This window comes from Macaca mulatta, chromosome 6, assembly GCF_049350105.2.
Source record: "Macaca mulatta isolate MMU2019108-1 chromosome 6, T2T-MMU8v2.0, whole genome shotgun sequence".
Classification (NCBI taxonomy): Eukaryota; Metazoa; Chordata; class Mammalia; order Primates; family Cercopithecidae; genus Macaca; species Macaca mulatta.
Genome location: NC_133411.1, coordinates 181,086,552 through 181,102,738, shown reverse-complemented (window position 1 = coordinate 181,102,738; position 16,187 = coordinate 181,086,552). Strand labels below are relative to the sequence as shown.

The 16,187-nt window shown below is 40.4% G+C and overlaps 1 protein-coding gene across 2 annotated transcripts in view; it reads left to right on the top strand.

Moving 5' to 3' along the window:
* Positions 1-16,187, top strand: part of UBTD2 (ubiquitin domain containing 2) — a 73,764-nt gene that overhangs the window by 48,205 nt on the left and 9,372 nt on the right. For both annotated transcript variants that reach the window (XM_078004174.1, NM_001194090.2), the window contains 1 exon segment: positions 303-539. In XM_078004174.1, coding sequence (XP_077860300.1) covers positions 365-539 — 175 coding nt within the window. In that variant the 5' untranslated portion in view covers positions 303-364.

The following is a 16,187-nucleotide window of genomic DNA, read 5'->3' as shown; positions in this document are numbered from 1 at the left end:
AAGGTGCTGGGATTACAGGTGTGATCTACTGCACTCAGCCTGTAATTCTTTTAGTGATCCTGTGGAGAGGGTGTACTGAGTGGAAAAGAGCTACCAATTTGTTTTGCATAGAGCAATCCAATGTCTCTATTCACTTTTGTAGTTCCAAAATGTGTTAGAGGAATTTCAGAATGCACAAATTAGCAGGCAGATTTTTGGCTGCAATTTTGATGAAATAATCCAAAAGAGGAGTGACCAGATAACTTTTGATACATATTTTATAAAATTTGGTTTTGATCTCAGTCTTTTATTTTTCTTCTCAGTTGCTCTAGGTCGTAACCAGCCTTTGAAAAAAGAGAAACCAAAATGGAAAAGTGATTACCCTATGACAGATGGACAACTACGCAGCAAGAGGGATGAATTTTGGGATACCGCACCAGCTTTTGAAGGCCGGAAAGAGATATGGGATGCCTTGAAGGCTGCTGCACATGCTTTTGAGAGCAATGATCATGAACTCGCACAAGCAATCATTGATGGTGCAAACATAACATTACCACATGGTAGGTTTGGTGTTCCTCAAGGACAGAAGGAACATAATCAGCTTTGTTTCTGATAGCAAGAAACCAAATGGGAGAGTTTTTTTTCCTTTGCTATGAATTATTCTTTTTTTAAAATGTAGCAAGGAATAGCATTCCTCTTTTTTTCTTGTACATCTTTCAGGTGGAGACAGGTTTTACTTTGTGTGCTTATATATATATATATGTTTTTTAATATGTCTTAATTTCAGAAAAGAACTCTTGATCATCTAAAAAGTTTCTGTGTAACCTAGTTCTCGAGGAAGACCTCTTCTCTCCACCCTCCCACCCCCACCTCACCAGCCTCATCCCCCTGCCAATCTATTGGAGCTTCCACTTCACTGGTTTCCTCCTAGCAGCGCTAGAGATAGAGTCTCAGTTTAGATTTTGTGAGCTGTAGAGACTCAGAGGTTGCTCCTTTTAGTCATTATCCTTCCTTGTCAAGCCTATTTTTGGCGTAATAAGCAAACCCAAACTTAGAAGTGAGTCCCACATGTTTTTAAGGACAATTTTCCATGATTGTAGCCCTGAGCATTATTCGGAACTTCTCTCTTTGGTGTAGGAATGTGACTCTTTTAAGGATAACCATAAGCTTTGAGTGTTTCCAGGGATGTGCATATGCTGGTGCCTTGTACATACTCTTGTTTGTTCTCCTTGATGAGAAACATATGAAAATTTTTCATGCTACATTGAGATTTAGGTGTTAATTTTGTATTTACATTTTTTTATTTCTGTATTAATATTCTCAGTATTCTCTTTAGTTTTTCAAGTTAATATTTTCAAGGTTGTCTTTTCAGATCTATGTAATAACCACCTTGCATTGATTTCTATTCATTATGATACTTTCATTGTTCTAATCCCCAGTATCTCCCTTTATCTATATTCTTAGAGGAACAGTGACTTTCATTGTTTAACCACCTGCTTTATGTCCTTTCACTCTGTGTCAAATGACAGATTTTTACTTTATTTTATTCTGTTCTTTCTCTCTCTCTTTCGAGACAAGAGTCTTGCTCTGTCGCCCAGCAGGCTGGAGTGCAGTGGTGCACTCAGCTCACTGCAGCTTCCGCCTCCCAGGTTCAAGTGATTCTCATGCCTCAGCTTCCCCACCATGCCTGGCTAATTTTTGTATTTTTAGAAGAGACGGGGTTTCTCCATGTTAGCCAGGATGGTCTCGATCTCCTGACCTTGTGATCCACCTGCCTCGGCATCCCAAAGTGCTGGGATTACAGGCGTGAGCCACCGCGCTCGGCCCCAAAGTCCCTTTTTTTTTTTTTTTTTTTTTGAGACGGAGTCTTGCTCTGTCACCCAGGCTGGAGTATAGTGGCCCGATCTCAGCTCACTGCAAGCTCCGTCTCCCAGGTTTATGCCATTCTCCTGCCTCAGCCTCCCAAGTAGCTGGGACTACAGGCGCCCACCACCTCGCCCGGCTAGTTTTTTGTATTTTTAGTAGAGACGGGGTTTCACCGTGTTAGCCAGGATGGTCTCGATCTCCTGACCTCGTGATCCGCCCGTCTTGGCCTCCCAAAGTGCTGGGATTACAGGCTTGAGCCACCGCGCCCGGCCCAAAGTCCCTTTTTTTAAGAGACAGGTCTCACTCTGTCATCCAGGCTGGAGTGCACTGGCATGATCATGGCTCATTGCAGCCTCGACCTCCCAGGCTCAAGAGATCCTCCCACCTCAGCCTCCTAAGTACCTGGGACTGCAGGCGTGCATCACCATGCCTGGCTACGTTTTGCTTTTTGTGTTTTGTTTTGTTTTGTTTTTTGGAAAGGCATGGTCTCACTGTGTTGCCCAGGATGGTCTCGAACTCCTGGATTCAAGCAGTCCTCTTCCCTTGGCCTTCCAAAGTGCTGAGGTTATAAGCATAAGCTGCTGTGCCTGGCCAAAAGATACTTAACTTACTATATCCTTGCCAGATTCCAAATCACCAAAATTAATTCCAAATTAATTTTCTGATTAATTGTGATTCCAAGAAACATTCCTTTTTTTATGGCTGCCTGTTCTTTATTATGAAAGTTTATTAGCATAGTCTTGTGGTACTGTTATTGAGCACCCACGGATCACTTTTTCTATACATGTGTAAAAGTGATCCCTCCTACATTTGGAGAATTTATGATAGAATGCCATTTTCAGTGTGACTTTTTTTATGACCGTGAGTCCTTTTTGTTTGTTTGTTTGTTTGGAACTTATTTTATTTTTTTGAGACAGAGTCTTACTCTGTTGCCCAGGCTGGAGTGCAGTGGCGTGGTCTTGGCTCACTATAACCTCCACCTCCCAGGTTCAAGCAATTCTCACGCCTCAGCCTCCCAAGTAGCTGGAATTACAGGCATTCGCCATCATGCCCAGCTAATTTTTGTATTTTTTTGGTAGAGACGGGGTTTCACCATGTTGGCCAAGCTGGTCTCGAACTCCTGGCCTCAAGCTATCTGCCTGCCTCGGCCTCCCAAAGTGCTGGGATTACAGGCGTGAACCACTGCACCTGGCCTCAGTATGACTCTTTAGTCCCAGTTTTCATGGGTAGTCTCTAAATTCTTTACCTTTATGTGATTGTGAGTTGGGAGGTGGTGGGCATCATCTTAGTCCATTTACCTTTTTCAGTTTTGTAATTATCGTCTTCATCTACTACCTTTATATAATATAAAGGGAAGGGGTCTTCCTTTACAAATAGTTTTATCATCCTTCTCTTTTTGATGTCTATATCTTCTATTTTTTGAGGAGAATATATGTTGTATAGACCTACACGTGGGTGGAAGAAGAGTCATGTATGTGTGATTGCGTGAGATCCAGAATGTTGGAACTTTTAATTTCTTATTTTGTACTTATAATTACCTGCTGGAATACCTGGTTGCATTCTGTATATTGTACCCTCATTTAAAAGTTCATGGAGGCAAAATAACTCTGTTGCACATAAGGCCGGGGCTTATGCATGTCCTATCGGATGTGGGCTCAGATCACGGAAGACCGAAGTCCCTCATTTCTGCTTATCCATGTAAACTGCCAAGAAAATGTTCCCGGCAGCCCTACCTACCAACAGATCAGGGAGAATTACTCTCAGAAATTCGAGAATTATTAGATGCCCCTCTATTCCCCTTCTGTGTTTAAGGAATATTTTCTGCTTAAGTGTGGAATAATCAAGCCAATGTCTGAGTTTTTCTCTTTCAGAACTCTGTGATAACTTTCTGGGTATTAATATTGTCATTGGTACCCTTGATTGAATTCTTTTGTTCATATCTGAATCTTGTCAATATTTCTTGGACCTTATAATTTTGTTTTGTCATACACTCTAGCTCACCGTCAGTTTATAACTAGGCTATTCCATGCTTTTACCTAGACTGGCTTAGTGGTATTGCTGAAATTCTTTCCATCTTTTTTGTGTAATTACATGTTTGAAATTTTACTTTGGGCCAGGCGCGGTGGCTCACGCCTGTAATCCCAGCACTTTGGGGGGCCGAGGCGGGCAGATCATGAGGTCAGGAGATCGAGACCATCCTGGCTAACACGGTGAAACCCCGTCTCTACTAAAAATACAAAAAATTAGCCAGGTGTTGTGGCGGGTGCCTATAGTCCCAGCTACTCGGGAGGCTGAGGCAGGAGAGTGGCATGAACCTAGGAGGCGGAGCTTACAGTGAGCCAAGATCACGTCACTGCCCTCCAGCCTGGGCGACAGAGCGAGACTCTGTCTCAAAAAAAAAGAAAAAAATAGAAATTTTACTTTGGGCACATTGCATTGTGCTACCCAAAGCACTTTGTATTTTAAGTTTAAGTTATTGCACAGACTTGACTATTACTTAGTTCAGGTTTTGATATCAGATCTCGTCTTACTTCTGTCCCTACTGTATTACTTGCAACTGTGTGACTTCGAGCAAATCACATCTTCTGTAAGCTTCAATTCTCTCATCTGTAAAATATGGATAAGAACTGTCTACCTCTTGGGATGGTTATGTTGATTAAATGTAGTAGTAATACATGTAAGTTGCTGATCAGAGTGCTGGGTATCCAAAAAGCACTTAATAAATAGTAGTGCTGATGATCTTATTTCTTGAACTCTGAAATTAACACGTAAATTCCCAGTTCCCTGCACCAAAATTCTGAATTTATAGATTTTGATCATTTTCTAAATTATCTGTTTTTTGAGACGGAGTTTCACTTTTGTCACCCAGGCTGGAGAACAAAATAACATTACGCTTTTTAATTATCTTCCTCTGTTAATAACAATAAGTCTTCAGTTTATTCTCAAGTGGCAATGGGGAGAGTAAGAGGGAACTTGTCATAACTACCTGTTAATGTTATATTTACACATATGGTATATTTTCATTCTGGAAATTGACTCATATTGAGAATGGTATGAACATATATTGTGGAAAAAGCTCCCCATGTGATTTTGATACCTGGTACCCCTTTCACAGTTTTCCTGTCCTATATGAGCTTTATTGTTCATGATTTGCACAGCATGTTGTTACTCCTTGTCTTACATTTCTTAAAGAGCTTATTTCCTTTTTCTCATTGATTGCTATTTTGCCATTACCTAGAAATCCTAAAAACATTCTTAATATAGTAGTTTACCAGTGAAACCAGGTTATAGGTTAGTGATTTGCCAAATTAGCATAAACAGGGTAAGAAAAAAGTAGTGTTTACACTTCTCACACATTTGCTGTGTAGTGAATAGTATACTATTCAGTAATTTTCAGTGAAAGCTTATTCAGAAACTGTATCTAGTAAAGATAAACACTTAATGCTTTTTGTAATTATGATATAGAAGATTTAAAAAGATTTTAGGAATTGCCTACTCCCTTCCTCTACCTCCTGGTTTTCTAGAAAGGTAGTTGTTGATTTGTTTAGCATCTACAATTATCTCATAATTCTTAGAGTATTTTTTTCTAACATGTTTTCCATATCCCAGCGATTCAAATGTAAAAGCTGTCCTCTTACCCTCCTTGAATAGATGGAGTAGCTAGCTGCTCCCTATTACTCAAACATGCTTTTCTACTGGGAAACAGAAATTTAACCCCGATTTTATTCATACTTCTTATAGCTAAATGTCGCCAGTTCTTCAGTTCAGCTTTTGAGGACCTGTTTTCTTTTGTCCTTAACCCTTAAGGGGTATGGGAGGTAGAAAAACTTAATTCTTAGAAGACTTAACTTTTTTTATTTCTCTTTTCACAGAGTTTGTTACATGGGTGGGAAAGGAGTTCCCCAGAATGTTTTCTTCTTTATCTCAAAATATATTAAATGTGCGTTATGTATAATAAAATTTAATTTTTTAAACAACAAAGGCACTTGCAAATAGTATAAAGAGCATGTTATGTGTAAGGAACCAACGTATGAAAAGAACACTGGACTGAGAATCAGTAATAAAATACTCGAAACTCATGTTGTATGTATGTATGTATTCATTTATTTATTTTATTTTTCTTTTTTTGGAGATGGAGTCTGGCTCTGTCACCCACGCGGGAGTGCAGTGAGGCGATCTTAGCTCACTGCAACCTCTGCCTCCTGGGTTCAAGCAATTCTCATGCTTCAGCCTCCCGAGTAGCTGAGATTACAGGTGTGCACCAGCACGCCCATCTGATTTTTGTATTTTTAGTTGAGACCGGGTTTCACCATGTTGGCCAGGATGATCTCAATCTCCAGACCTCAAGTGATCCACCCGACTTGGCCTCCCCAAGTGCTGGGATTACAAGCATGAGCCACTGTGCCCAGCCTCATGTTTTGAATTAACATTTAATTCTTATGCCTGTAATAATCACCTACAACAATCCCCATTTTGCACAGATCAGAAAACTGAAGCACAGAGAGGTTGCATCATTCTTCCAAAGTATAAGTCATGAAATTGGCATTCGAACTCAAGTTTTGGATCTAATAGTAACTAACGCAATTCAATGCCCCGGACAAGTCATTTCATCTCCCTGTTCTGTAAAGTGATTGCACAAGTAATCTTCAGTATTTGCTCTATGTCTAATGTTTTAGTTCCCTTGCACACTATGTAGAATACTTTAAAATGGTAAACTGTTAATATTAAAAGGAAAAAAGCAGATTCTCTTAAGACATAAACAGGAAATCCATGTGTGTAAGTCTTGTTTCTATTTTCCTTAGGTGTTTCAGATGCCCATTAAGAAGCAGGCCATGAATTTTGGTGTGGACTTTAAAGGTTCATATAATAATTTTTCAGGCCTGGCGCGGTGGCTCATGCCTGTAATTCCAACACTTTGGGAGGTCGAGGTGGGTGGATCATGGGGTCAGGAGTTCGAGACCAGCCTGGCCAACGTGGTGAAACCCTGTCTCTACTAAAAATACAAAAATTAGCTGGACGTGGTGGCGGATGCTTGTAATCCCAGCTACTCAGGAGGCTGAGGCAGGAGAATTGCTTGAACCCGGGAGGCAGAGGTTCTCAAGAGTGTGCCATTGCTCTCCAACCTGGGCAACAAGAGCCAGACTGTCTCAAAAAAAAAGAATTTTTCATTTGGCCAGGCACAGTCGCTCATGCCTATAATCCCAGCACTTTGGGAGGCTGAGGCAGGCAGATCACGAGGTCAGGAGATGGAGACCATCCTGGCTAATAGGGTAAAACCCCATCTCTACTAAAAAAAAAAAAAAAGGAATTTGTCATTTAACAAAATTAATTGATAATTCATAAACATAAAGCTTAGGAATGAAGGCATGAAGATATACAGGAGATGGAATTTTTGCTGGACTATTGTAGGGTTTAGAAATGAAAAAGACCTCCTTTGTATGCCATTCTGGGTAGTGGAGGTAGAGGAACACAGGGTTTCTATTTCTAACATGGTCCCAGGGAGTATGTTATACTGACTTCTACTTCTGTAAAGCCAGATCAGCTTTACAAGAACACTGTGTTCAGGTGCTTCTAGTCTGCTCCATTGCCCCTTTTGGAGCGCTGAAAATTAAAGATCAGTGTCCCCCTTAAAACTGTGGCGAAGTGTTACACAAGCTCTTAATCATGATTTGACTGTCATATGACATCAACAATACGTATACAGGTTAAGCCACTTTTCACTTATGTTCACTTATGTTCAACTAAGAGATGATGGACTTAGTTTTCTGAATGCCACAGTCTTGATGGCTGATTTGGTAGTTTGAGATAGCTAGACCTCCTGCTTCTAAAGCCTGATTGCCAAATATAAACTTGATATATGTAATTCCTAGCAAAGTGTTTGCATGAGAGAGCCTGTAATTTGTTAGCATCCCTACAATCCTGAAAAACTGCACCTAATATCTGGGTGGAGGATAATTTTGATGGCCCTTTGGACATTAGCGTGATTCAGGTTTGTGGAAATCACCGTGAAACATGAAGCCATAGACTCAAATTTTATGAAACCTGGATCCTTTGTGACATTGCTGTTGGTGAGTGTTCCCCTGTAAGTCTGATTCTGAGATTTAAAACTTGTGAGAAGAGAGCCAACATTATTGTGTGTTTTCTATGGATTTGTTATATGTACTAGGCAATTTTTCACGTGCATGTTATTTAATCTTTACAACAACCTCATCAGGGAGGTACTATAATTCTTGAGGAAATAGACCCACCATGTCCAAAATCAGGGTCTAAATTCAAATTGTATGACTGACTCCAAAGCCATTGCTCCTGTCACATCTCAGTGCTTCTCTTGGAATCTTATGTCCCTCTATCAGGCTTGAGTGCACTGCCTGAACCACTGTTTTCATTCCTTTACATTCATTCTATCATTTAAGTGTTCTCATTCTTTCTAAAGCAATTTCCAACTCAAATGTTAAGGCTTTCCTTTGCCATAGCAGGGCATGGTTGCTAAGAAGTAGAAGAGTTTATAATACAAAAATTAGCCAGGGTTGGTGGCACGTGCCTGGGGTCCCAGCTACTTGGGGAGGCTAAGGCAGGAGAATTGCTTAAGCCCAGGAGGCAGAGGTTGCAGTGAGACTAGATCATGCCACTGTCCTCCAGCATGGGCGACAGAGCAAGATTCCATCTCAAATAAATAAATAAATAAAAAATAAGCCTTCTGAGTCAGAAAAGAGAAGTCAGGAGCAAAGACAGTTATTCCTACAGGCTTTGGAAGAGACCCATAGTGCTACAAAAACCTTGGTGTTCTAGAACATTGCCCCCTTCTTTCATTTTGAGAGGATGGTTTTCTATACCAGATTGCCAATGTGATCTAAATATTAAATTTGTTAACTTTATCAAGGTATATTGAAGTACACTAAACAGCATGTTTAAAGTGGACAATCTTATCAGCTTTGACATGTATATACTTGTAAAACTCCCCACAATCAAGATAACAAACATTTCCACACCCTTGCCAACATTGATTTTTAACTTTTACAAACCTGTTCATGTAGTGATGCAAGTCTCACGTGGTAAAAACTTTTCACACTGAGCTACAGTCTTAAGGGAGTGAGAGCACAGAGGGATAAACAGGCCTTTAAATGCTGAAAAATACATCTTTCTTTCTAACCTGAAAGATTGCTTGAAAAAGAGTATAAAGCATTAGACCTAATGACATTTAGTAAAGGTATTATTTGTCATCTAATTTAGTTTTATCTTTCTAATTTTCTAGTGGAATATTTTGAGGCATAATTTAAAATAATCGTGGAAGAAAACAGTTGACCAAGGAAAATAGAAACATCTGAGCCAATCATCTAGATAAAAGACAAATAGAAGAAAATTATGTATGAAATCAGAACAGAAGGTGGAGACTTGGCAGCTTTCTTCCTACCATGGGGAGCTTTCAGGGCTTCCTGGCCTGGGGAAATGATGCCCTGGCACTTATTTAGCCTAGTGGCCATCTGTCTCTGCTAGGACATGAAGCCTACAATAGGTTTGTGAGAAGAAAACAAAAAACAAACAAAAAAAACCTGTCCTTCCACAGAGGATGTTAGGTGAGCAATCTGAGCAATCCTAATTAGAACTTTGTTAAAACTAGTGATTGCTAAATGAACTGCACCCTTGGTGGCCAGTGGGTGGTAATTAAAACCTTTTGTAAAATATCGTGTAAATGTAGCTAAAAGTGATTTTGGAAAAATAGAAAAATCCCTATGTTGTCAACTTTTAGAGTGTTCCTTCCCTTTTGTGTTTAAATATACTGGGTTTCTTTAAGCAAACCTCTCTGTATTAGTTCATTTTCACAGTGCTTTAAAGAACTTCCGGAGACTAGGCAATTCACAGAGAAAAGAGGTTTAATTGACTCACAGTTCCACAGGGCTGGGGAGGCCTTAGGAAACTTACAATCACGATGGAAGGCAAAGAGGAAGCAGGGCCCTCACATGGCAGCAGGAGAGAGAAGAGTGAGGAGCAAAAGGGGAAGAGTCCCTTATAAAACCATCAGATCTTGGCCCGGCACAGTAGCTCACATCTGTAATCCCAGCCCTTTGAGAGACAGAGACAAGGCAGATCACTTGAAGTCAGGAGTTTGAGACTAGCCTGGCCAACATGGTGAAATCCTCTCTCTACTAAAAATACAAAAATTAGCCAGGTATGGTGGTGCACGCCTGTAATCTCAGGAGGCTGAGGCTGAGGCACGAGAATTGCTTGAACCTGGGAGGCAGAGGTTTCAGTGAGCCTAGATTGCGCCCCCTCACTCCAGCCTGGGCCACAGCGTGAGATTCTGTCTCAAAAAAAAAAAAAAAAGAAAAGAAAAAGAAATGAAAAACATCAGATCTCGTGAGAACTCATTATTATGAGAACAGCTTGGGGGAAGCCGCCCCCATGATCGTCACCTCCCACCAGGCCTCTCCCTAAGCACGTGGGGTTTATGGGGGTTACAATTCAAGATGAGATTTGGGTGGAACAGCCAAACCATGTCACTGTCTGTCTTCTGCTGCCTCATTTTTTTCACACGCTCCTCTCAAATACTGTAGATGAGACAGCCTCATACCACTGAAACTTCTCTCAGTCACCACCATTTCCTCTGGACCAACTTGGGCTCATCTTCCATTTTCTTTTAGCTGTCGTAGGCATCATTAGCAAATATGTTGTTGGGCTCCACTGGGCACTGTTGGTTTCTTGCTCCTTGTGATTCATTTCTTGACTTTTTAATCCCTTGCATTTGTCCTCTGCCTTTTGTTCTAAGTACATTTTCTCCCTCTCATTAACTAATCTGAGAACCAATCCTTGTACCTCTTATACATTATACACTTGGCTACTTACTGGTTCTGTGACCCTGGACACAAGTTACTTGATTCTACTTCAATTTTTCCATCTGTAAAATGGGTAGAATAGACTTAGCTTATAGTGCTTTTGTGAGGATTAAATGTTAATATATGTAAAGTGCTTAGACAAGGTTAGCAGTAGTAAACACTGCTGAGTGTTTGCTTTTTTTTTTTTTTTTTTTTTTTTTTTGACTCCATTGCCCAGGCTGGAGTGCAGTGGCGTGATCTCAGCTCGCTGCAACCTCTGCCTCCCAGGTTCAAGCGATTCTCCTCCCTCAGCCTCCTGAGTAGCTGGGATTACAGGAGCACACCACTGCAACCGGCTAATGTTTGTATTTTTAGTAGAGACAGGGTTTCACCATGTTAGTCAGGCTGGTCTCGAACTCCTGACCATGTGAGCCACAGTGCCCAGCCAAGTGTTTGCTTTTTTATGTTAAATCTTGTATGTTGGAAATTATTACTCTCCAAACTTCTTTTACCCTGACTTTTCCCAATCTGCTTTAGTTACTTGTAGCTAATTCAACTGAAGCATCTCATGGAACCTGGAGCAATTAAAAGCTAAGCAAAGAATCTTGTAACCCTAAATGATTTTTTTATGTCATTCTAGTTTCCAGTTACATGATTCTTTCCTTTTGGTTTTCCATCAAATCTAACCCATCATTTGGTTCTGCCAGTTACCTTCAAATCTCTCAGTTTAATTTTTTTTCCATTTCTGTAGTCAGGCAGTCATGATTCCAGTCATTCTTTCTCTCTTCACATAGATGATAAAACAGTCAGCAGGCTTTGTCTTGTTCACCAACACAACCTTAGCACCTAGAATATCTGGTAGCATATAAAAGGTGGTGAATGTTGAATATCTAATTTACCTGTTTTAGCCACCTCTGGTAATTTCCTGTAGTATTAAGCCTAAACTCCTGAACCCTACTATCAGGTTTCACTATTACTGCCTATTTAGTACTTTTACATCATCGATTCTGTATTCTACTTCAAAAAGGTCCCATGGTATTCTCTGTTTACCTTGTAATTATTATTTCCATATCATTTCTATTTCTTGGGATGCCCTTCACTGCTATTCTGTGTCTTTAAAATCATGCCCAGAACACACCATTTCTACAGAATTCCTCCATGTTGGCTCTACCAACTCTAGTCACTTTTCTGTTCTGCGATGTTTCAGCACCTGTGTTTGATTTTCATTGTATCTGTTTGTACTAAAATCTGTGACGGGTATGCTGTATCTGCTCATGAGTATATGCTCCTGGAGATCAGGGACAGCCTTGGTTCTCTTACAACCTTCTCAGTGTCAGTGACATGCCCTACACACTTCAAGATGATCAGTAAATGTCTATGCAGTGACTCTAGAATGTAAGAATTGTTTCCTATTGATCCTTGTTAGGTCCTAAAGAGGTCGTGTGGTAGAAACCACTACTATCAGTGCAGTTTGTCTTTAGTAGAGATTTGGGGCCATTAAATAATGGAGGGTTAGGATTATGTTGTTCAAGAGTCTAGGCCACAAAGGAGCCAGTCTGCTTTGAATAGGTAATTCTGCGGTAATAGTTATGGACTACAATGTAAAATATTACTTTTATTGATATTTTGTGATCCCAGATATTTAATTCGGGAAGAGGGTAACCCATAAACCTATAGACTTAAAATGAAATCAAATCATATTTGAGTAAATGGTATGGATTTTTCCCTTATTTATTTTAGAGTGGTTTTAAGTTCACATTAAAATTAAGTGGAAGAAACAGAGATTTCCCATGTACCCCCTACTCCCACACATGCATAGCCTCCCCCAATATCAACATTCACCGTTAGAGTAGTTCATTTGTTAAAATAAATGAACCTACACCGAAACGTCATTATCACTCAGAAGTCCATAGTTTAGGGTTCACTTTTTTTTTTTTTTTTTTTTTTTTTTTTTTTTGAGATGGAGTCTCACTCTGTCGCCCAGGCTCGAGTGCAGTGGCATGATCTCAGCTCACTGCAAGCTCCGCCTCCCGGGTTTACACCATTCTTCTGCCTCAGCCTCCCGAGTAGCTGGGACTGCAGGTGCCCGCCACCTCGCCTGGCTAGTTTTTTGTTTTTTTGTTTTTTGTTTTTTTTTTAGTAGAGATGGGGTTTCACCGTGTTAGCCAGGATGGTGTCGATCTCCTGACCTCGTGATCCGCCAGTCTCGGCCTCCCAAAGTGCTGGTAGGGTTCACTCTTGGTGTTGTACATTCTGTGGGTTTGGACAACTTTATATTGACATGTATCCATCATTAATAGTATCATCCAGAATTGTTTCACTGTCCTGAAAAATCCTCTGTGTTCTACCTATTCATCCCTCTCTCCCTCCTAACCCCATGGCAACCATTGAACTTTTTTATTGTCTTCGTAGTTTTGCCTTTCACTTAACTAAAATATGCATTTAAGTTTTTGCCATGTGTTTTCATGACTCACTAGCTCACTTATTTATTTATTTTATTATTTATTTATAGATAAGGTCTTACTCTGTCACCAAGGCTGGAGTATGGTGGCCCAGACATAGCTCACTGCAGCCTCAAACTTCTGGGCTCAAGCAAATCCTTCCTCAGTCTTCCAAGTAGCTGGGACTATGGGCAGACACCACCATGCCTGGCTAATTTTTTATTTCTTTCGTAAAGATGGCGCCTTGCTCTGTTACCCAGGCTGGTTTTAAACTCTTAGCCTCAAGCCATCCTACCACCATAGCCTCCCTAAGCACTGGGATTGCAGGCATGAACCATTGTGCCCAACCTCCTGGGATTTTGATTGGGATTTTCATCAAATCTATAGACTAAGCTGGGAAGAACTGACGTCTTGACAGTATTAAGTCTTCCTGTCTATGAACATGTACGCTCTCTCTATTTAGTAATTATTTTATCAAGGTTTTTTTTTTTGTCATTGTTTCATTTCTTATACATACTTGGTTAGACTTATACCTATTTTCTTTTTGAGGTGCTAATGTAAATTGTGTTTTAAATTTCAGATTCTACTTGCTCATTGCTGATGTATAGGGGAGCAGTTGACTTTTGTATATTAACTTTGTATCTTGCAACCTTGCTATAATTGCTTATTAGGTCCAGCAGATTTTATGTTGATTCTTCATATTTTTTACCTAGACAGTATATCATTTGCAAACAAAGGCAGTTTTATACCTTTTCTTGTCTTGCCTTGTTTTATTGCATTAGCTAGGACTTCCAGTACAGTGTTAAAAAGTGGTGATGAGAGGGGACATCCTTGTCTTTTTCCCAGTCTTAGTAGGAAAGCTTTGAGTTTCTCACCATTAAGTATGTCTTAGCTATAAGGTTTTTGTTGTTTTTGTTTTTGTTTTTTAAACGGAGTCTCACTTTGTCGCCCAGGCTGAGGTGCAGTGGCTCTATCTCAGCTCCCTGCAAGCTCCGCCTCCTGGGTTCACGCCATTCTCCTGCCTCAGCCTCCCAAGTAGTTGGGACTACGGGCACCTACCACCATGCCTGGCTAATTTTTTTTGTATTTTTTAGTAGAGATGGGGTTTCACCGTGTTAGCCAGGATGGTCTCGATCTCCTGACCTCATGATCCGCCCACCTCGGCCTCCCAAAGTGCTGGGGTTACAGGCGTGAGCCTTTTTTTTTTTTTTTTTTTTTTTTTTAATGGAGTTTTGCTCTTCTTGCCCAGGCTGGAGTGCAGTGGTACAATCTTGGCTCACCACAGCCTCCACATCCCAGGTTCAAGTGATTCTCCTGCCTCGGCCTCCTGAATAGCTGGGATTACATGCATGTGCCACCACACTCAGCTAATTTTGTATTTTTAGTAGAGATGGGGTGTCTCCATGTTGGCCAGTCTGGTCTTGAACTCCCTACCTTAGGTGATCTGCCCACCTCAGCCACCCAAAGTGCTGGGATTACAGGCATGAACCACCGTGCCTGGCCAGCTATAGCGTTTTTGTAGATATTCTTTATCAAGTTGAGGAAGTTCCCTTCTATTCCTAGTACTGATAATGAGTGTTGGGTTTTGTTATATGCTTTTTCAGCATCTATTGATGTGATCATGTGATTTTTCTTCTTTAGCCTATTGATATCATGGATTATATTAATTAATTGATTTTCATATGTTGAACCAGTCTTGAATACTTGAGACTAAAGCCTACTTGGTCATGGTGTATAATTATTTATACAGTGTTGAATTTGATTCGTTAATATTTTGTTGAGGATTTTTCAGTCTATGTTCATGAAGGATATTGGTCTGTAGTTTTCTTTGCTTGTAATGTTGGTTTTGGTATTAGGGTAATGTTGGCCTCATAGAATTAGTTAGGAAGTACAGTGGTCCCCCATTATCCATGGGGGGATATGGTCTTGGAATGTTCCAGAACCCCCAGTGGATGCTTGAAACTGTGGATAGTACTGAACCTAAATGCTGTCAATTGGAACATAATTCTTTTCTTGTCTTCCACCCACAAATGTAATGCCTTTTTCATCTGCTAATTACTTGTCATTCACTGTGTTTTAACTATTGCGGTTTGAAGTGCCACAGCAAGACTAGCATGAATTTTTTTTCTTTATTTACAACTTCACAGATAAATTTGTTCTTATCTTAGATCTTAGCAATATCGGCCGGGCGCGGTGGCTCACGCCTGTAATCCCAGCACTTTGGAAGGCCGAGGCGGGTGGATCACAAGGTCAGGAGATCGAGACCATGGTGAAACCCCGTCTCTACTAAAAATAGAAAAAAATTAGCCAGGCGCAGTGGCGGGCGCCTGTAGTCCCAGCTACTCAGGAGGCTGAGGCCGGAGAATGGCGTGAACCCGGGAGCCGGAGCTTGCAGTGAGCCGAGATTGCGCCACTGCACTCCAGCCTGGGCGACAGAGCGAGACTCCGTCTCAAAAAAAAAAAAAAAAAAAAAAAAAAAAGATCTTAGCAATATCAACATTCAGATGTTTTTCTTTATTTGAGAACCTCCACATTTTCATTTAAAAAGAAGTACTTTATGGCTTCTCTTTGGCATATCTAAATTGCCAGCACCACTACTCTTGTGTTTTAGGGCCATTACTAAAATAAGAGTAATTTTAACATAAGCACTGCGATAATGCAACTGTGGATCTGATAACCAAGATGGCTACTAAGTGATGAATGGGCAGGTGGTGTATACCGCATGGATACTCTGGACAAAAGGTTGATTCATGTCCCAGGCCAGATGGAGCAGGATGGCAAGAGATTTTATCATGCTACTCAGAAAGTTAAACGATTTAAAACTTGCGAATTGTGTGATTCTGAATTTTTCAATTTAATATTTTTGGACCACAGTTGACCAAGAGAAATTGAAACTGCAGAAAGCCAAACTGTGAGTAAAGGGAGGAATGCTGTATTCCCTTTTCTGTCTGATGAGAAAGATTGTAGAGAATTGTTATAATTTGTTTCTTAAATGTTTGATAGAATTTACCAGTGAATCCATCTGGAATTGGTGCTTTTCTGTTTTGGAAAGTTATTAATTATTGATTCAATTTCTTTAATAGATATAGGC